Source organism: Rhamphochromis longiceps, linkage group LG22 (assembly GCF_057381845.1).
Source record: "Rhamphochromis longiceps isolate RC_006_pf linkage group LG22, R_longiceps_female_GT1.1, whole genome shotgun sequence".
Taxonomy (NCBI): Eukaryota; Metazoa; Chordata; class Actinopteri; order Cichliformes; family Cichlidae; genus Rhamphochromis; species Rhamphochromis longiceps.
The window spans coordinates 7,286,755-7,307,972 of record NC_140577.1 but is presented as its reverse complement, the minus strand read 5'-3'; the positions used below and the strand labels follow the sequence as shown (position 1 = coordinate 7,307,972).

The following is a 21,218-nucleotide window of genomic DNA, read 5'->3' as shown; positions in this document are numbered from 1 at the left end:
TCTGGACATCCTGTTGCAGATGAGGTGATGGTTGGTCGGAGCTTTTCTTAGACTGAACAGTTAAGGATCTGCTAATAGTTGATCTGCTGTGGAATGTTCTTTGTTTAAGAGTGTCTGTGTCTGCGTATATAAGATGTAAGGGCGGTGGCCACAATTCAGAGATGGTCCTGGTGTGGTTTAATAAACACATTGCAATGTGTTTATTAAGCTCACTTCAAATCAAGCTCACTGGATGTGTTGCAGGTTATTGTTAAATTTTCCACAACAATTACCAGGAAAATAATCACATTGTAGACCCGCTACTTGGATTTATGATTTTTGACTTTTTCTTTGCTCACATCTTAATAGTTCATTGTGGCGGTGTATGGAGGCAAAAAACAAACAAACAAACAGAAAAACAGTGTAGTTGTCCAAAATTATAGCCCTTACTATAGATTAACTGTAAAATGGACTCCAAGAAAGAAAGTAACAAAATAAAAATACGTATATAGTTAATATCTAAATATTATTTCCTTGCAACAAATATATTTCCTTATAACATATATATTTCAGGGGTATCAAAAAAGTTTTGGGATGTTATAATTCCTTCAAGTTGTGCAGGTGCTCCCACATTTCTTGTATATATTAAACAATTAAAAAAGGAAAAATATCAGATGCAAAATATTACTCAAATTTTATTTTAATATGTTGATTTTATTCTGTTTGTGAGACAACTTAAAAATAAACCGCATCATTCCACTCTGGTGTTTATTAGACTGAACTGAATTTCAGTCACATACCTTTTTAAACTTTCCCCTTACTCCTGCTTTCTTACAAATACTTCTGTGAGGCTTTGAGCAAAATGCATCAAACCACCACTCCAGACTACCAGCTTCACTTTTTTCTCCCATCCTCACACAGTCCTCTCCATCAGGATGTTCTCCATGTGTCCCGTTCCAATTGTCTGGCTCCTTCATCCTCCAAAACGTCAAACTAAGATATGAAGAACAGACAGAACTGGTTCAGTGAAAGTTTAATACAGGAAATTAACAAATATATTTTCACAACAATCAAACCTTTGATTTAGTTGTGACCCATCCACCCACAACCATCTGCCCTCTACTGCTGAGTCTGTCAGTCCGATCCAGAACTTGTCCTCAGCTTCAGTCATTACATCTCTCAGTCTTCTGTTCAGGAAAGTCTGATCAGTAAAAGAAGATTAAAATTACCTTGTTATAATTTCTGTGATGAGAAGGTGAAATATAAAGATGTGCTAAAACATTTGAGAACGTGAAAAGTGTTTCATACCTGCTCCTCCCTGCTGTCTATCTTAACCAGGTCTCCTCTTTTAGCTCTACACTCATCTCTGCTCTTGTTCCAGGATGATTGACTGATGGAGAAGTAATAGCACTTTCCTCCATGTTGCTCCCAGCCTTCTTCACATTTATAACATGCTTGATCTTTGAAGAGATTACAGCAACGACTTAAGTCAGGTGGATGAAATCACTGTTCATGTTTGTGTGATTTGGAGGCAGCAGGAGGCCAACCTTTTTAAACAATGTGTACACTATAGAGGGCGAGTCAATCAGCAGTCCAAAAGTTTAATCCAGCGTTGCAACGTTGGAGTCTCTAATGCTTACATCCAAGCTCCTTCAACTACAATGGCCTAGATCACTGAGAACATTCACATACGTTTACCTGAGACATTTGTGTTTCCACTTTCATTTCTGTTTTGGAGATCATCTTGTTTTTTGAACATTTGCTTCAATCTTATGTTGTCAAACACTGATTAAAAAAGAAAAATACAAATTATTCTGTGTCATTTTTGTTTTTGTTTTTGTTTTACTTAAATAAGACAGATTCTCTTTTTGAATTCTTTCAAAATGTTCACAATTTTACAAAAACAGCTCTTAAAAAGTAAAAAGAAAAGTTGGAAAAAAAACCCACATTATAAAGGCTAGTTATAAATTATACACCATGTGTATTTACTAGTAAGAAGAACTAGCATCGCATCCACTCACCAGTAACAACAAGACCAATGACGGCAGCAGCCAGTAGACCACTGACAACCAGCAAGGCCAATCTCTCTGTGGTGACCTTTGACCTTTTGCTCAACACATCTTGTTGGTACCCCTCTGAAAAGTTAGCAGAGAAAGAAATGTTATAGAGATGTGGAAAAAGTTAATAAATGTATAGTTTATACAAACCACACATATAAAATAATCATACTGATTTAAGACAACGATGACCTTTCAACATGTTTGAAAAATTATAAGTAAACATCAGCTACTATAAGGAGAAAAAGAACAGTGACCACAGTGGTTTGGCACTTTAACAAGAAGTCACCCGCTGACACATTAGTGAACAGCAAAAATGTTCCTCAAATGACTGTTTGAGGCTTGTTTCAAAAGAAAGCCATTCCCCATGTTTACAGCCTTGTTCAAATGTCAGTGCAAAATAGATTAAACTGTGAAATCTGATTATTAAAGAAAGTCTCTAGGTTCAGTAAAAAAAATATAAGCAAGTGTGAAGCAGATATGATCAACATTTTTTAAAATGCAAAATAAATTGCAGACATGGGCACACAGAGACACCCACCCACATGCTAAGCGAGATCTCACTCCTCAGAGCAATTTCCTCTTCTTTTCTTTTTTTAAATGTCGACTTCTCTTTCACACTTGCTAATTAGAAACAAGTATGAACTATATGAATAGAAATTCACCACTACATATGTTGTATGACTTTACTGTACTGCATTATCTTTGTTCAGTTGTCTGATGCATGTAGTTTAACATTTATCACCATTTATCATATCTCACATTTTACTTTTCTTAATTTCAGTTCTAGTTATTTATTTATTTAGAGCCACATTTCATGATTGTGTCTGAACACAGTCCGTCCTCAAGGTTTTGATGAAAGTAGAAAGAATTTGATGTCTTAGTGTTAGTGGTGAAAAAGATTTTTATTTATTTTTCAAAGAGTGATTGACCAATATTTTTCTGAGATATTGTATTTTGACAGGTGAAAAACATTTTGACTGGGTTTCTTTTTTCGGTAAAGTCACACTACTTCACTCTATTAATTAACTCTGATTGAAAGCACACAGCAAATTCAAAATTGTTAAATGTTTTGGTGTTAATAGTCTTCTTGCAAAAGTAGAGTTAATTTTACTCTAAGTAGAGTCACATTCTTTTAATGTAACTCTGAGGTGTAAAATGATAGTAGTTAAAATCGAGTGTTAAAAATGAGTGTTTCTCTGTCAAATCTGGAGGTGTTACAATGGAAACATTACGGTAACTCTTGACCTCTTAACTCTGAACTCCTACAGGGGCTATGACACCAACAGAGTAAATTCACAGACTCCGCCCACAGCACCATAGGCTCCAATCGAAGCTGAAGTGAAGCCGTTTCAGAACATTTTGCTCTACATATTTGAGTTGTTTGCCATGCTTGGTAAGTCATTTTTTCAAAGATTGTTTCAATTATTTCTATTACCTTTTACTTCTGTGGCTCTTTGGAGTTGAGACAAAGCTGTGTGAAAGGCATTAGCCATGTTGCTCGGTGATAGCATAATATTCTGTTTTAGCTAGCTGAAAGGTATTGTTTGCAGGCAAATACCACAGCCTTGAAAAAAGCTTGCATGTGAATTTTCAGTCAAACTTTTGGTCAAATACACCTAAAACAATGTGTAGAATGTGAAATGTTGGTATAATGGTGCTACTTGAAGCCTGAAAACGATCGCCCATAAAAAAAAAACAAACAAACTAGCAAACAGCAGTAGCAGACGTCCTGACTGGATTCTACGTTAGCATAGATCCCTCCAGAGTTTTGTGCACACGGTTTAGGTAAAAATTAAAAAGGTTGAGGTTTTACATTTAGTTCAGTATTAACTGTTGCCTGTGTCTTTGTCTTTTGGGAAAATACTTTACACAAGTAATGGCTCAAAGAGGATTCCTTTTTCTTTTTCTTTTTTTTACTGTGCTGCAATTGATTACTGGATTATTTGTGCCATTAATTAGTGTCAACTAATTTTTATTCAATCTCCGCACAGGATATGCTTGTGAAGATGGAATATGGGGGACAGCAGAAGTACGTTGAAGTTTCACAAAGGGATGAATGAAGGACAAGCATATTGTATTGAAGAAATAAGTGATGAGAATGCTGTTATTTGCATTTACCAGCTCACCTATGTCAGACCTTTTGATAAACACAATTCTAATGAAAGTGAGAACATGTATACTGTTACATCTTTCAGAAAATGTTTTGAAATTGTGGTGCACAGTTCAGAATAAATGTTTTTCAAAAAACATTGCGTCTTTTTAGTAAATGTTTATTTCCAAAAGAAATTTCTAGAAGTTCAGAACAGTAAAATTCCCGCTTTTTAGAATTAATTAGAAGATAACTCTTACGTAGTTAAACTAAAATACTCTTTGAGAGTTAATATATAAACTCTTAACACCAAGTGTTAAATTATCAACTCCAGACAGATTTGGTGTTTAACACTAAATCAGAGTTAAGGTACCAACTCTCCAAAAAGAGTTAAATTAACACTCTCTGGTGTGGACCCATATAGACACTTTAATAGTGTTGAAATCAAATCCGACAGTGTTAATTTGGACATGCTGGATTTGCTGTGCAATACTGCAAAAACACACACACACACACACACACACACACAGTCTGCAATCTGCATATGCGTATTATATAACACAAGATATAACTATGCAATCAAGAAAATCTATCATTACTGCTCCATACTTACCAAGTGACTCTGTTGTGGACCGCTGAGTCTTTGAGATTGTTACTTCAGAGTAAGTGGTGTCAGGCAACGAGGAAATGACAACTGTAACAAAAATATGAAACCAGATTTCTGCTCAAAGTGATGAAGCCTGGTAATTAAATGCAGGCAAAAAAAAGAAAAATAACAATTTTTAGGAGATTTTCTCCAATGATGAGATAAACTCACCATTAGCTTTCTTCTCTCTTGTAAACTTCACATCAGAGTATAGTACTCCAGCTTCAGACATTTTACTGTTGTGTGACTTTCAGTGAGTCTGAAAGAAACTTTTGACAAGATTCAAAATAGAAAGCATTTCCTGTCAAACAGAAAGAAGAGGAGGGCTTTAAAAACCTCCTGCCACAAAATGATTTCCCGGTCTCTTAAATTCACAAACAGACATAATCCAAAATGAATTCCTATGACAAGACATTTTCACATTGTCCAGTCTTGGTCTCGTGTCACAGACATTTCAGGCTGACTCTGTCTAATGGAAACAGAAAGAGTCCTGTCCACCACCTTGATCTTGGGCTCAGCTTTCACTACTAACAAAATGGTCTGACACACACTGGTATCTTGACACAATCTCCCACTGATCCATTCAGCCACAAAAATCCAGCATATTCAAGTGCAGAAAGTGGACACAACAACATAAATAACTCTACAACATGAAGCTGCCAGACACAGAAATTAAAACCAACCAGACAGGAAGCACAAGACTTGTTGCATCAGATAACAAATTAAAAAAAAAAACAACACACACACACACACACACACACACATAGTTAGCGACAGTTCCTCAGTTTGTTCTGCTGTTGACCTTTGCCTTAAATGCTTGAAACTTTCAAGGCTAATTGAGTTCTCTCTTTTTTTCTATAGTCAAATGATATCATTGGTTTTAGTTTTACGTTATTTTAAGTTACAACACTGGCATGTACACAGAGCTTTTCTAATCTTACAAACCACTCAGTCTACTTACACTACAAATAAGAATGCAGGCAGTTTAGAGTAATAGAATAACCTAAAATGCAGATCTGTGGACCGTTCGTGACGCCATGTTAAAACTGTCTCTCCATTGTAAGAACTGTAGTCCTGTAAACATTAACTTTTTATAAATCATTTGACAACCAGCAGAAAGTTTTTGTAGTATTTAGAGCCATAGTGAGATATTTCTTTAAACAATGTATTTTTATTAAGAGTTTTTTCTTCATACATATAAACAGAAAGAGAAGAAAAGGGTTACATATGATCTATACATTTGGGGTAGTTAGCCCAACACTTCCCACTTAGCAAAATTGGTATGGCCTAGATCTGGCCCACACAATGTGCTTACACAAGGCCCACATACCGCAAAGAATGACAGCCCTTTGGTGGCCCAGATCTGGTTTGCCAGATGTGACCCCACACATGGGCCAGCACAAGGCCACTTGCAGACACACTGGTGGTTCTGTGTTGGCCCATGTGTGGACTACCTCTGGCAAACCTAATCTTGGCCACCAAAGGGCCGTCATTCTTTGCGGTATGTGGGCCATGTGTAAGTTGTGTGCAGCCACGGACCAGTTGTAGACACACTGTTCTGTGCTGCCCAGATGTAAGCCTATTGTGTACTTTAATCAAGCCATGTCATAACAATATGTGCCAGAACATGCAAAAGTAACATGATGAAACTCAATGAATGGACTGACTCTTATATAGCACTTTTCTAGTCTCCCAGATTACTCAAAGTGCTCTGTACAACATGCCACATTCACACACTTTCTCTAAACTGAAAGAGACTGGGACAAGAGACAAGACCAGCACATGTGGATCAGTGAGGCTTCAGCAGTTTTGCATCTGTCACAAACAATATGGAGAGAATTTAGGATAGATACAAGTTAATCTGGATTTTGAGAAATGGGTTCTTTGCACCACTGCAAACTGGATTAAACCAGGGCGGGCACATAATGATGTTGTGTTTACGTGTTTGAATATGGAGGCACATGTTTCGTCAGAGATTGTCATGTCTAAATCTTCTACTACAGTGTCTTGAGTTTTGATGAGGTATGTGTCAAGTTTCATAGTAAGATATTTCTTTAAAACAGATGGGCATGCTGCCCTCTTCTGGTGTAAGTACAATTTTATTTATATAGCACATTTCTGGATAAAAGATCTCAAACTGCTTCCCAAAGTATAAAACAAAAACAGAAGTTAATAAAATGCAATTCTAAAAAGATGTGTTTTTAGTTGTTTTTTAAAAGTGACCACTGAGTCTGCAGATCTTGAATTCCGAGGAAGAGAGTTCCACAGTCTGGCGGCCACAGTGGCAAAAGCTCTACCACCCTTGGTTTTCAGCCTTGTATGCTGAATAACAAGTAGGCCCTGTTCACAAGGCCTCAGGGACCTACTAGGGACATAGGGCTGTAAAAGTTCAATGATGTACGCTTGTGCTTGTCCTTGAAGAGCTTTAAATGTCAGAACGAGTACCTTAAAATGGACTCTAAATTCAACGGGGAGCCAGTGCAGCTGTATAAGCAACAGTGTCACATTGGACTACTTAGATGTTTTTGTCAGAAGCCTTGCAGCAGCATTTTGGACAACCTGCAGACGCTCCAGGGAGTTTTTGTTTAGACATGTAAACAGTGAATTACAGTAGTCCAATCGTGATGAAATGAATGCATGAATAACAATCTCCAGTTCAGTATGAGATACTATAGGGCTCAATTTAGAGATGTTTCTTAAATGATAGAAGCAGGAAAGAACCAGAGATTTGATGTGAACATCCAGAGTAAGAGCAGAATCAAAGGTTACCCCGAGGTTCCCGATAGACGATTTCACAAATGTTGAAAGAGGACCAAGTGTCACGGTCCGCTGTGACGGACCGAGTGGAGAATGCGTGTAATGGACCCAGGTGCGTACACAAGTGAGCAGACGGGAGTGAGCTTTAACAGAAGGCGAGCCTTTAATATGGCTGAAAACAAGGTGTACAAATACAGCAGGGATAACGTGGCTAAACAGAAACCTAAACTGGGAACAAACGATGGTGAGGCTATGGCTTGGAAGACAACAGACCAGGCATGGAAACACGGAGGGTGGGAACACAGACGACGCGACACAGACTGTAAGAAACACAGAGACTAAATACACATGAGGGATGACAGACATGAACTTAACGACAGGACAGGAGGAGTGAAACTGAATACACAGACAGTGAATGCAGGCCTTTGATGGATTCTAAGCACACATTTAGAATCTGCAGCTTAGAAACATCTTCAGGTTCAAAAGAAATATATAACTGGATGTCATCTGCGTAGCAGTAGTAGCAAATGTCCTCAAAGGGCTCAAAACATGCTGGAGAGGAAGTAGATATATTAAAAACAATAAGGGCCCCAGCACAGAACCTTGTGGCACACCATAAGACAGGGATGGTAAATGGCCTGTATTTATATAGCGCCTTACTAGTCCCTAAGGACCCCAAAGCGCTTTACATATCCAGTCATCCACCCATTCACACACACATTCACACACTGGCGATAGCAAGCTACATTGTAGCCACAGCCACCCTGGGGCACACTGACAGAGGGATGTGTACTTAGAGACCGCGACAGAAAAATATTGTTCATAGAGATACTATGAAGCAGAGTTGCAGTCTTACACGCCTCTCTGCAGCTTCTCTCTTCCTGCTACCCCCCCCAAAAACCCATCTCCATAGAGACTGTGCCAGCTCCCAAACAGACAAAAACAAACTAAAAACCAGCAACAAACAACTTAAACATAAACAATCACAAAGAAAGAACAATAAAGTATCCACATCTGAACCAAAGAGTAAAACAGTGAAATGTGGATTATTAAATATTAGGTGATCAATTGATCAACAAATCGATTCACTCTGCCTTACAGAAACCTGGTTGCAGCAGGATGATTATTGTGGGTGATTTTAACATCCATGTAGATTCTAAAAATGACAGCCTCAACATGGCATTTAATCTGTTATTAGACTCAACTGGTTTCTCTCAAAATGTAAAAGAACCCACCCACCACTTTAATCACACTCTAGATCTTGTTTTAACATATGGCATAGAAACTGAACATTTAACAGTGTTTCCTGAAAACCCTCTGCTGTCTGATCATTTCCTGATAACATTTACAATAATTGATTACACAGCAGTGGAGAGTAGACTTTATCAAAGTAGATGTCTTTCTGAAAGCGCTGTAACTAAGTTTAAGAATATAATCCACCCACTGTTATCATCTTCAATGCCCTGTACCAACATAGAGCAGAGCAGCTATCTGAACCCTACCCCAACAGAGGTCAATTATCTTGTTAATAATTTCACCTCCTCACTACGTACGACTCTGGATACTGTAGCTCCTGTGAAAACTAAGGTCTCTAATCAGAAGTACCTGACTCCGTGGTATAATTCTCAAACACGTACCCTAAAGCAGATGACTCGTAAGCTGGAGAGGAAATGGCGTGTCACAAATTTAGAGGATCATCATTTAGCCTGGAGAAATAGTTTGCTGCTGTATAAGAAAGCCCCCCACAAAGCCAGAACATCTCACTATTCGTCACTGATTGAAGAAAATAAGAACAACCCTCAGTTTCTCTTCAGCTCTGACTGTTTTGGAGTGTAATTTGTTTCATAGTTAGATGCCTGACTGACAACTGTATAAAACGAAAACTACACACAATATTCGAAGCACATTGCGCACACTATGGGAATTTATGACTGTGCGTAAATTCCCCCTAATTTTGGTATGATCCGAGCTTGGGCACTAGGCGACTAAGCGAGGGGGCGGGGGGAGCTACTGCCTGCGAGTGTGCTGTTGGAAATGTGCAGCCAGGGAGACAGAGGAGAGCTTCAGTTTGACCAGGAAGCAAATCATCCGTACTGGACAAATAATGTAAATACGACGGTTTATCACAAAAGATTGATATCAAACTGATCACTTGACCCATATTACGTTACTTGCTCTTTGAGTGAATCAACAAATGGCGAAATGAAAAGCCGAACAACAACAATACTGTTTTTTAGAGAGTCTTAGCTTACATGTGTGTTTATTTCATATTTTCAGTTATTACCCTCCACGGCTAAATAAAGCCCTCTAAATCGGTTTCAGGTATGTACTGATGAACACAACAATGGACATAAGGGGCTTCTTTCAAGAAAAAACTCAGGTAGATGTTATTTTATATATTATGCTTTGTATGTTGTTTAGTATATTTCTATGCAAAACAAGAGCATTTTCAGCATACATCAGTATATTCACAGTTGAAACCAGATATTTACATACACTTTTTTTTTTTTTACTGTTACTGTTAAACATCAATTTAGAGTAAACTTGTTTTGTTCTAAGATAAATAAATATTGAAACATCTTTTGAATTAGTTAAATGTCAGAATAACGAGAGAAAGAGCTGTCTATTTTAATCACTTTCATCAAATTAAGGAGTACATATATATTAAGTTTATTGGTAATTAATAAGAAACTCCAGACGATTCCATTCTGAGCTTAAGAAGCTTCTGATAGGTTAGTAGAGTCCATGTGAGTAAATTGGTGGCACACCTGTGGATGCATATAAGGCAAAACACAGAGCCTGTTTCTTTGACATGGGAAAATCAAGCGATATCAACCAAAACACCAGGAAAAGAATTGTGGAGCTCCATAAGTGTGGCTCAATTGTGAATACAATTTGGGTAATACAGACAATTTCTCTCTTTACTCTTAATTTTAACAATTTCTTAAAATATTTATTAATGTAATGTAACAGTCTGATTTGATGTTACAATTAAAAAAGTGTGTTTTTATCTGAAGAGTGTGTAAATATCTGGTTTCAACTGTATATTTGATGATGTTGGTGTTTGGCTTGATTGTCAGCACAAAGAGGGAGAGAGAGGAACAGCAAGGGAACAAGAGCAGGTGAGACATGTCAGACATTCTCTGAATATTTGCATAGTCATTCTTTTATTGTTTTTATGTTTTCATTGCAAGAAACTTTATTTCAATTGGTGAAACAAGGCAGCAAGGACTGAAGTGTAGTAAAAGAAACTTTACAGGTTTTAAGAGGTTTAATATTTTTGGTTAATGTGAGCATGATCAAAACCCTGAAAATGGATTTCAGCTCTACTATAACAGTCTACATTGTTGAGCTGTGGTAAATGAAGGCTGCCTGTGGACATCAGATGTCATACAAATCTCTGCATGCCTACTGACTGTTTCAACCAAGAGTATAAGTGTAATGGAGAGTCCCGCCTTTGGTCAGGAAGCAGTCATGCTGATAGGTTCCCACCTTGAGCTGCCTTTGGCAGACTCCCAGCTGATCATCAAAGACCAAGTCTACGTCATAAACCTCGAGGGTCAGCGTGTCATTTTCCTCAGTGTAGAAATAGGAGAATTCCTCTTCCCACCAGGGGTTCGGGTCATTGTAGCGAACAGATGTTTTACCCAGAGAAGTAGAACCAGAGGACACTGTGACATAGGCATCTGTGGTTAACAGGACAACGGTGGGAAGATCAGTCGCTCGCAGATCATACACCTTGAGTTGGGCTTCGACCATGATTGAACTGCACATGAGCAGCAAAAGGACGAGGGGCACGCTAGAGTCCATGGCTTTGCTGGAGGCTGTGGAGAAGGAACAATAGAGCTTTACATTTTAGCCAGGATACCTGGATCGACACAGTCAGCCTTGTGAGGGTCTATTTTATATTGGAACACATTTATGCAATCCTCAGCATTGTCTACATATATATTCTCTGTGGACATTGCAGTGAACGGTGTTCCTGAGTCTGTACAGACATTTTCACTAAACAACTGTGTATGTTTTTAATGCATTGCTCCATATCAACTCTCTCCTCCTTTACTTCTCTCATAACTACTTCACAGTAGACTCCACTCTTAAAATTAAATGCATCTTGTGGTGGAGGTGTGGTCCGGGGCGCGGCTGCAGGGGAGAAGTGGTGCAGTGAGCTCAACGGGGCGGTGCTGGTGAGAACAGCTGATGGCGATTTGGACTGATGGTGGTTTTCCTTCCTTTTATATAGTGAGGTGGAGAGGAGCGGAGGAGGAAGACTCTGCGGGAACCGACCGCTGTCAGACGGTGTTCTGTTATAATTCCGTGGACACTCTCAATAAATGTGGAATCTGATGATAACAACCTGTGTGTGGGTGTATCTGTGCATAGCATACGTCACACATCTATTGGTAACAGTAAAACTGAGTGATCCACTTCCACTAGCCAGTAGTTTGGAAACAGCAAAGTAAGCCACCATTACAACCTTTACAACCTTTACAGTCAACATAACAAAAAAGTATATAAAATCACAAATACCTAACATTAAACAGGAAAAAAAGGTTTGACAAATCAGAGACCTGTAGAAATGCTATGTATAGTCCTGATCCCCCAAAAGAAAGAAGCTTATTCCTTTGTTATTTAATATTAAACAATATTTTGAATATTGAGTGAATTTTCCATGGGCACAGTTCAGGTATTCTTTGGGTTTCAGGAAAGTTCTTTAGGATTTTTCATGCTATGTGTAACATGTCTTCTTGCCTATTCACAGTCAATTCTGTGTGTTATAGGAAAAAAGCTTTTTCAAAGCAAAATGTTTTCTGTTGTTCACATTATAAAACATTTAGCATAACTAAAAACAGTAACAACATGATCTAACTCAGCGGTCTCCAACCTTTTTTGCGCCACAGACCGGTTTATGCCCGACAATATTTTCACGGACCGGCCTTTAAGGTGTCGCGGATAAATACAACAAAATAAAACTAGTACCGGTACTGAAAAAAAAATGTATTCATAACACACATGAAAAGACCCAGGAAAACCAAGTAAACGATAAAAATGATAACAAAATAACGCTGAAAACCGATAAAAACCCTGAAAACTATACATTTCACATCTGAGCCTCAACTCTCGCGGCCCGGTACCAAACTACTCACGGACCGGTACCGGCCCGGGGGTTGGGAACTGCTGATCTAACTCATCTGGGAATTATGAGTTTGGATCCATCTTAGTAAATCAGAGGGTCACAAATGGCTTTTAGAGCACATGTTATTCTGATTGGATTAGAACAAGGAAAACGTTACACTGTAGACTTTTAATTTGAGCAGAAAGCAAGAAGCAGTTCTAAACTCTTACCTGTAGCTTGGTCTTGTCTCTCGCCACGTTACCTGCTGTTCAGGATGTTTTAGAGGCTGACTTATCAGCTTTATGTCAACAATACACTGGCCACACAACCTGCTCAACTCCCATGATTATATAATATGTCCGAATTGGAACATCTGCTTATGGTGTCTTGTTTGGCCACCTTCTCCAAACTCTCAGAGTGCTGTGAAACCGTGTCACATCCAACTTGTTGCATAGGCCACTGTAAGGATCACTTGCTGTCACTTGATCCTCCTTAACTGTTAGTTTTCAGTGTGCAGGGCAGTACAGTTTGTTTGTTTTTACAGTCTAGGTATGCATGTGAGGAGTCTGTTAATCTGATCCAGAACTTGTCCTCCAAATCCTTCATTTTGTATCTTATTTTTTCAACCAAGAATTCCTAAATGGAAATTTTGATTAACATTACTCTGTTTTCTGTGCCAAGATGACAAAAATGTAAGAATCAGAAAACATGAACCTACAGCAATGTTTTATACCTGCTCCTCCGTGCAGTCTATCTTAACCAGGTCTCCCCTTTCAGCTCTGCAATCGTCTCTGCTCTTGCTCCAGGACAACTTCCTGGTGGATAAATAATAGCAGGTTTCCCTGTGTTGCTCCCAACCTTCTTCACATCTTAGAAAGGGCTCATCTTTGAGGGAATGCAGCAAAGAAGAATTTACTGTTCATATTTGTAGGAGTTGGAGACAGCAGGAGTGAAAATGTGCATTTTTTAATAATAATAATAATAATAATAATAATAATAATAATAATAATAATAATAGCTGTGACTCAGAAGATTAAATTTCACTGATGGTCACACAGTTCAAGGTTGATATAATGCTGCAGTGTATGAGCTCCATATTCTTACCTATAGGAGAGGGTTTTTTTTTTTTTTTTTACAGTTTCCAGCTTCAATTCAAGGTTTCTGAGGGTTCCCATGGTTCTTATGAGTGCAAATTCTAGGTAAATTAAAAATAAGAAACCTATACATGCCAGTAACAGTTAAGGTTTCACTTAATCTTTGTAAAAAACAAAAATACAAATACAAAAATACTGCTTGTTGTCATGGCTCGGGCAGATTGGGTTACTTTATGTCTTTTTTAAATTTTTCCTGTGGTGGTTCTGAGTTCAAGTTGCAAATCAAGGTGGAGCGCTCTTGTCTGTCATTCTCACACCTGCTCTGAACTATTGCAATCAACCCCTGAAGTATTTGGCTGAATGACCAACAGATCTCTGTGGTGGTAATCAGGCTCACCTTACTATTAACCTGCATTCCTGTTTATAGATTTCTTATGTTGTTTTTGTTCTTGACAGTGGCCTCCAGCCTCACCTGGAATGCTTACTTTAGCTGCATTTCCACTCAGTTTGTGGGTTCTGCCCCTCCTCATGAGCTCACTCTCACCTCCAATACTGTTCTAACTATCTATTATTTGTTTTTACAGTCTAGGTATGCATGTGAGGAAGTAAAAAAGACAAAAAATTGTAACAGCCAGGCAGAAGCTGATTTTGTGAAGAGTGAATAATGGATTTAAATGCTGACAAAATGGGACGTGGAAAATAACTTGAGTAAACCAAAAAACGAGCCTTTATTGCGGCTGATACCAAAACACAAGAAACAAGGCGAGGTAAATATCCTTCGTGGTCCAACCTATCCCAGAATTCATAGTGAGCCATCCGTCCACAACCATGTGCCACCTTTATATTGTTATATTGTTTGTTTGATATGCTTTTACATTTTCATGTGAAGCACTTTGTTATAGTTTCTTGTCTTAAAAAGTGCTACATAAATAAATTTTACTTACTTACTTACTATTCAACTCAAGCAGCTGAAGTTGTAGGATTAACAGATGCATATTAAATGATTTAAAATCCACACGTTACCATATAGATATACACTGACAGCCAAAAGTTTGAACACAGCTTCTCATTTAATGTTTTTTCTATATTTTTACTACTTTCTACATAGTAGAAACAAACGGAAGACATCAGATATATGAAGCAAGATATATGGAATTATGTAGCAAAGAAAAAAATGATAAATAAGTCTAAATGTGTTTTATATTTTAGATTCGTGAATGTAGACACCCTTTGCCTTCTCTCAGTGAGCTTCATGATGTAGTCACCTGAAATGGTTTCACTTCACAGGTGTGCCTTGTCAGGGTTCATTTGTGGAATTTCTTGCCTTCTTAATGGGGTTGGGAACACCACTTGTCTTGTGGAAAAAGTCAAGCTAGTACACAATACAACAATACAATTTTATTTGTATATCACATTTAAAAACAAGAGGTATGCCAAAGTGCTTCACAGAACCAATTAAGAGCAATAACAGGTACAAATACACTGACAGGTGGGAGACATAACTAACCAATAATACAACAGGCACAGCAGGCACACAGTAGGCACAAGCCAAAAGGCTGAAGGTTAAATCATTATAAACATTAATCAGAGCAAAACGATAAAATGCAGTACACTTACAAATGCGGGCTCTAGGCAGCCGGGAAGGCTAGGCTAAATAAACACGTTTTTAATTGAGATATTAAAGATTGAATTGGATCAGACGCGCGAATAGCTCGAGGGAGATTATTCCAGAGGTAGGGTGCAACAGAGGCAAATGTGCGGTCACTTCTGGTCTTAAGCAGAGATCTAGGTCCCACCAGGAGCATTTGGCCTACTGATCTAAGCGCTCTCCTGGGGGTATAAAAGCTGAGGAGATCAGTAAGATAGCTGGGCACGGTATTATTTATGATTTTAAAAGTGATCAATAAGATTTTAAAATCAATACAATATTTAATGGGAGCCAGTGCATGTCGGAAAGAACTGGAGTAATAGACTCAAACCTACCAGTCCCAGTTAAGAGACGCGCAGCAGCATTTTAAACAAGCTGCAGTTTGTGAACTAGGGCAGCAGAGGTGACAGCCCTATTTGACAACTGTTAGAATTCATATTATGGCAAGAACCAATCAGCTATGTAAAGAGAAACAACAGTCCTTCATTACTTTAAGAACTGAAGGTCAGTTAGTCCAGAAAATTGCTAAAACTTTGAATGTGTCCCCAAGTACAGTTGCAAAAATCATCAAGTGTTAGGACGAAACTGGTTCACATGAGGAAAGGAAGACCAAGAATCACCTCTGCTGCTGAGGATAAATTCATCTGAGTCACCAGCCTCAGAAATCCCAAGTTAACAGAACCTCAGATTAGAGCCCAGATAAATGCCACACGGCGTTACAGTAGCAGACATAGCTCTACATCAACTGTTCAGAGGGGACTGTGTGAATCATGGTCAAATAGCTGCCCAGCTGGTTTGCGCTTAGTTGGACCATCGTTTATTTTTCAACAGGACAATGACCCCAAACACACCCCCAGGCTGCATTTGACCAAGAAGTAATGGAGTGCTGCACCCGATGGCCTGGCCTCCACAGTCACCTGACCTAAACCCAATCAAGATGTTTTGGGATGAGATGGACGGCAGAGTGAAGGAAAAGGGCCAACAGGTGCTCAGCATCTCTGGGAAACCATTTCAGGTGACCACTGAGAGAATGCCAAGAGTGTGCAACGCAGGAATCAAAGCAAAGGGTGGCTATTTTGAAGAATCTAAAATATGAAACATTTTGAGTTATTTCACACTTTTTTGTTCAATACATATGTGATCATTCATAGTTTTGATGCCTTCAGTGAGAATCTAAAATGTAAATATTCATGAAAATAAAGAAAAACCATCAAATGAGTGCGTGTCCAAACCTTTGACTGGTAGTCTGTGTCTTGCTATCGCTGTCACTGTCTCTGTTGCTCATTCACTCTTCCTCTTACTGGCTGCTGATGTCACTTTTCACCCTCACAGTCAGCTGCTCAAAATCCAACTCCTTCTCTGGGCCCCAGCAGCTACTGAAATACTGAAATAGGGCAGGCATGATTAGAATGATGGATCCCGGCTGTCTCGGCCAGCCTCCCCTATCACTGCCCCTGAACACACTGGACTGCCCCTCCCTTGTAGCCGAGCTGCAGACCAAACTGCCACACATATGTATTTTTAATATTTTCCCTTTGACTTGCTGGGTTTCAGAGTTGTTTGGTTGTGATATTTGGTTCAGAAGCAGTCAGTGAAACCCATTCCACAGCTGGCTGAGAATCAAGATCATCATTTTGAGAGAATTTTGAGTTCCTTGGAAATCCTGTGTATTCTCAAAATGGAGAACATCATGAGCATGCTGATCATCCTGCACCCATCACTCAGGCAAGAACCTAAACCCCAGCCTCCAGAGTTGAATGTGGGCCTCGTGCAGCCCCAGCCTCACTGTAACCTCAGTATCACGAGTATCATTTGCAACTTGGGCAGCCTGGACAGCTTGCATATCCAGGGCCAGTCTTTACTATTTAATGGTTTCTGGTGTTTCTTGGCTGGCTTTTCATTTTGTGATTAATGACGTTTTGTTTTTTATTACAACATAAAAGCTTGGCCCAATTTAAGTCATGCAACAGGACAATGACTATTTTCATCTCTCTGTTGAAGATAAACATCACAGTCAACAATGAAACATATTCACTGGATTAAAACGATGGTGCTGCTCTATTTTTACCTGTTACCATGGTGAATCCTGATATCACAGATAGATTTAGTGTGCATCTTTCCGTATATGTTTAGTATGTGTGTCTTATCATTTCCTGTTTTATTGTGAAGGTTTATTTTCTTGTATGTGATCACTCTGAAACACTTAAAGCCTTCATTGGAATATGAAAAATAACAAACACAATGAGAAGAAATGTCACGCAGTGGCGGTCCTAGCCTGTTTGGCGCCCTGGGCGAAGACTCCCTCTGGACTGCCCCGCCCTCTCCTCCCTGTGCCGCAAGCAGCAGGCGCACCTCGAAAACGGAGGGCGCCCTTACTCCCACTATAAAGCCATAAAAAGGACAAAAAGGATTGTCCCAGTTTCTGGAACCTCAGAGGGGGAATGTGAACCAGGAGGGGACTGGGGGCTTTGATGTTTCACTCCAGAATTTGTTTTTTTAACCATTCAGAGGTGGATTTGTTGCTGTGTTTTTGATCATTGCCCTGTTGCCCATTTTTGCTTGAGCTTCAAGGCACAAACCGATGGTCAGGCATTCTTCAAGTGACTTATTATTAATTCCATGTATGTATATGAACATACAGTCACTTCGTGTTTCATTCAATTTATCCTAGTAACCATAGGCTTATTCTCATATAAACATTAATTTCAACATTAGACTTAGACTTAGTTCCTCCTACGCCGGGCGGCGCATCGGGCAGCTAGTGGTCTCCATCGATGTCTGTCAGCAGCGACTGCTACAGCTTCGTCCCAGGCAATGTCAACAGTTCTCAGATCATCCATGAATGTTCGACGCCATGTGGTCTTTGGTCGGCCTTGCTTTCGCTTGCCAGTGCGTGGACGCCATGTCATGGCAATCTTAGCTGGGCGATGAGGGGGTAGGCGTAAAATATGGCCCGCAAAGCCATATTTTATGCCTACCCCAGTAGGCACTGGACAATTTCAACATAACTTCTTTTTAATTCAAATGGATAGAAATATTTTTTCTCTTCAAAAATCTGTTTGTCAGTCACAATATTCTCAATATGTTTCTTTTATTAAATCATACATGTCAGACATTCTCTGAATATTTGCTTAGTCATTCTTTTATTTTTTCATGTTTTCATTGCAAGAAACTTTATTTCAATTGGTGAAACAAGGCAGCAAGTACTGAAGTCTAGTAGAAAGAGTTTACAGACTTTAAGAGGTTTAATATTTTGGGTTAATGTGAGCATGATCAAAACCCTGAAAATGGATTTCAGCTCTACTATAACAGTCTACATTGTTAAGCTGTGGTAAATGAAGGCTGCCTGTGGACATCAGATGTCATACAAATCTCTGCATGCCTACTGATTGTTTCAACCAAGAGTATAAGTGTAATGGAGAGTCCCGCCTTTGGTCAGGAAGCAGTCATGCTGATAGGTTCCCACCTTCAGCTTCCTTTTGCAGACTCCCAGCAAATCATCAAAGACCAAGTCTACGTCATAAACCTTGAGGGTCAGCGTGTCATTTTCCTTAATGTTGAAATACGAGAATTCCTCTTCCCACCAGGGGTTCGCGTCATTGTAGCGAACAGATGTTTTACCCAGAGAAGTAAAACCAGAGGACACCTTGACATAGGCATCTGTGGTTAACAGGACAACGGTGGGAAGATCAGTCGCTCGCAGATCATACACCTTGAGTTGGGCTTCGACCATGATTGAACTGCACATGAGCAGCAAAAGGACGAGGGGCACGCTAGAGTCCATGGCTTTGCTGGAGGCTGTGGAGAAGGAAAAGTAGATTTACATTTTAGCCAGGATACCTGGATCGACACAGTCAGCCTTGTGAGGGTCTATTTTATATTGGAACACATTTATGCAATCCTCAGCATTGTCTACATATATATTCTCTGTGGACATTGCAGTGAACGGTGTTCCCGAGTCTGTACAGACATTTTCACTAAACAACTGTATGTTTTTAATGCAGTGCTCCAGGGTCATTGAGTGGTTTGTCAAGCACATTGTATTGTTATCCCACCTGTTTACTCAAACCCTCCTCCCTGCACAGATTTTATAACCATGTCAACTCTCTTCTCCTTTACTTCTCTCATAACTACTTCACAGTAGACTCCACTCTTAAAATTAAATGCATCTATTGGTAAAAGTAAAACTGAGTGATCCACTTCCACTAGCCTGGAAACAGCAAAATAAGCCACCATTACAACCTTTACAACCTTTACAGTCAACATAACAAAAAAGTATATAAAATCACAAATACCTAACATCAGATCAAACATCAGGCAAAAGCTGCAATACTTTGTGCACATACATGTCCTTACTGTCGGTGCCAAAAAGCTCACAGTATCATTCACTGACTGAGCCCTCAGGTTTCAAGGTAATGTGTGCGAAAAGATTCGTGTGCTAACAGCTGGTGTTGTTTGGACTGTGTTTCTGTTCACTTTGGTGTTATTGCATGCTTCATGAATGGGATCTTTTCCATAAATGTGACCGACACTGATGAAAGGATGAAAAGCTCAAGAATCTCTATGTAAAAATTACAACAACAACAACAACAACAAAAAAAACGTTAACCAGTTCAGGGTCTAAAATAGTATTTGTAATTAATATTTTATGTAGGAAAATAAAAAGGCAGCAGATTAATTTAAGGAAAATGTTTAACGCGATGTGGTAATAAAATGAACTCAGTCATGTGAAATACTACAAATGAAAAGGGTTAATTCACCACACAATGTGATCAGATTATTATTAAAAACATACAGTGGGAGCAAAAAATATGGGAAACAATTTAACTGTTTAAATAGATCTAAGTGATAAATTGAAGACTATTGAAAATATTCTTCATGAATTCATTTTTTATCCAGTTTTTGGGTCTTTACCTGATTACACTGACCATCATTACAATTTTTCAAAGCAAAATGTTTTCTGTTGTCTTCACATTATAAAACATTTAGCACAACTAAAAACAGTAATGACATGATCTAACTCATCTGGGAATTATGAGTTTGGATCCATCTTAGTAAATCAGAGGGTCACAAATGGATTTTAGAGCACATGTTATTCTGATTGGATTAGAACAAGGAAAGCGTTACACTGTAGACTTTTAATTTGAGCAGAAAGCAAGAAGGCAGTTCTAAACTCTTACCTGTAGCTTGATCTTGTCTCTCGCCACGTTACCTGCTGTTCAGGATGTTTTAGAGGCTGACTTATCAGCTTTATGTCAACAATACACTGGCCACACAACCTGCTCAACTCCCATGATTATATAATATGTCCGAATTGGAACATCTGCTTATGGTGTCTTGTTTGGCCACCTTCTCCAAACTCTCAGAGTGCTGTGAAACCGTGTCACATCCAACTTGTTGCATAGGCCACTGTAAGGATCACTTGCTGTCACTTGATCCTCCTTAGCTGTTAGTTTTCAGTGTGCAGGGCAGTACAGTTTGTTTGTTTTTACAGTCTAGGTATGCATGTGAGGAAGTAAAAAAACAAAATATTTGAACAGCCAGGCTGAAGCTGATTTTGTGAAGAGTGAATAATGGATTTAAATGCTGACAAAATGGAACGTGGCAAGTAACTTGAATAAACCAAAAACGAGCCTTTATTGCGGCTGATACCAAAACACAAGAAACAAGGCGAGGTAAATATCCTTCGTGGTCCAACCTATCCCAGAATTCATAGTGAGCCATCCGTCCACAACCATGTGCCCTAAGATGCTGAGTCTGTTAGTCCGATCCAGAACTTGTCCTCCAAATCCAGCATTTTGTATCTTATTTTTTCAACCAGGAATTCCT

The 21,218-nt window shown here is 38.9% G+C and overlaps 3 protein-coding genes across 4 annotated transcripts; all 3 read right to left on the bottom strand.

Moving 5' to 3' along the window:
• Positions 1–767: 767 nt before the first annotated feature.
• Positions 768–5,006, bottom strand: LOC146643275 (CD209 antigen-like protein C). Of its 2 annotated transcripts, none has more exons than XM_085396197.1 (7): positions 4,946–5,006; positions 4,742–4,822; positions 2,001–2,114; positions 1,678–1,764; positions 1,288–1,439; positions 1,056–1,180; positions 768–972 (listed from the first exon to the last, which is right to left on the bottom strand). In XM_085396197.1, the coding sequence occupies exons 1-7, from the start codon at positions 5,004–5,006 to the stop codon at positions 768–770; spliced, it is 825 nt and encodes a 274-aa protein (XP_085252323.1). The 2 variants fall into 2 exon arrangements, with proteins under 2 accessions (XP_085252323.1, XP_085252324.1); XM_085396198.1 differs by having other exon boundaries at positions 1,288–1,433; positions 1,699–1,764.
• Positions 5,007–10,686: 5,680 nt separating this feature from the next.
• LOC146643274 (uncharacterized) lies at positions 10,687–12,958 on the bottom strand. Its single transcript, XM_085396325.1, has 2 exons — positions 12,878–12,958; positions 10,687–11,355 (listed from the first exon to the last, which is right to left on the bottom strand). Exon 2 carries the CDS (start codon positions 11,339–11,341, stop codon positions 10,952–10,954), a length of 390 nt encoding a protein of 129 aa, XP_085252451.1. The 5' UTR covers positions 11,342–11,355; positions 12,878–12,958; the 3' UTR covers positions 10,687–10,951.
• Positions 12,959–18,497: 5,539 nt separating this feature from the next.
• On the bottom strand, positions 18,498–20,707 carry LOC146643273 (uncharacterized). Its single transcript, XM_085396446.1, has 2 exons — positions 20,570–20,707; positions 18,498–19,187 (listed from the first exon to the last, which is right to left on the bottom strand). Exon 2 carries the CDS (start codon positions 19,171–19,173, stop codon positions 18,784–18,786), a length of 390 nt encoding a protein of 129 aa, XP_085252572.1. The 5' UTR covers positions 19,174–19,187; positions 20,570–20,707; the 3' UTR covers positions 18,498–18,783.
• Between the last annotated feature and the right edge of the window lie 511 nt (positions 20,708–21,218).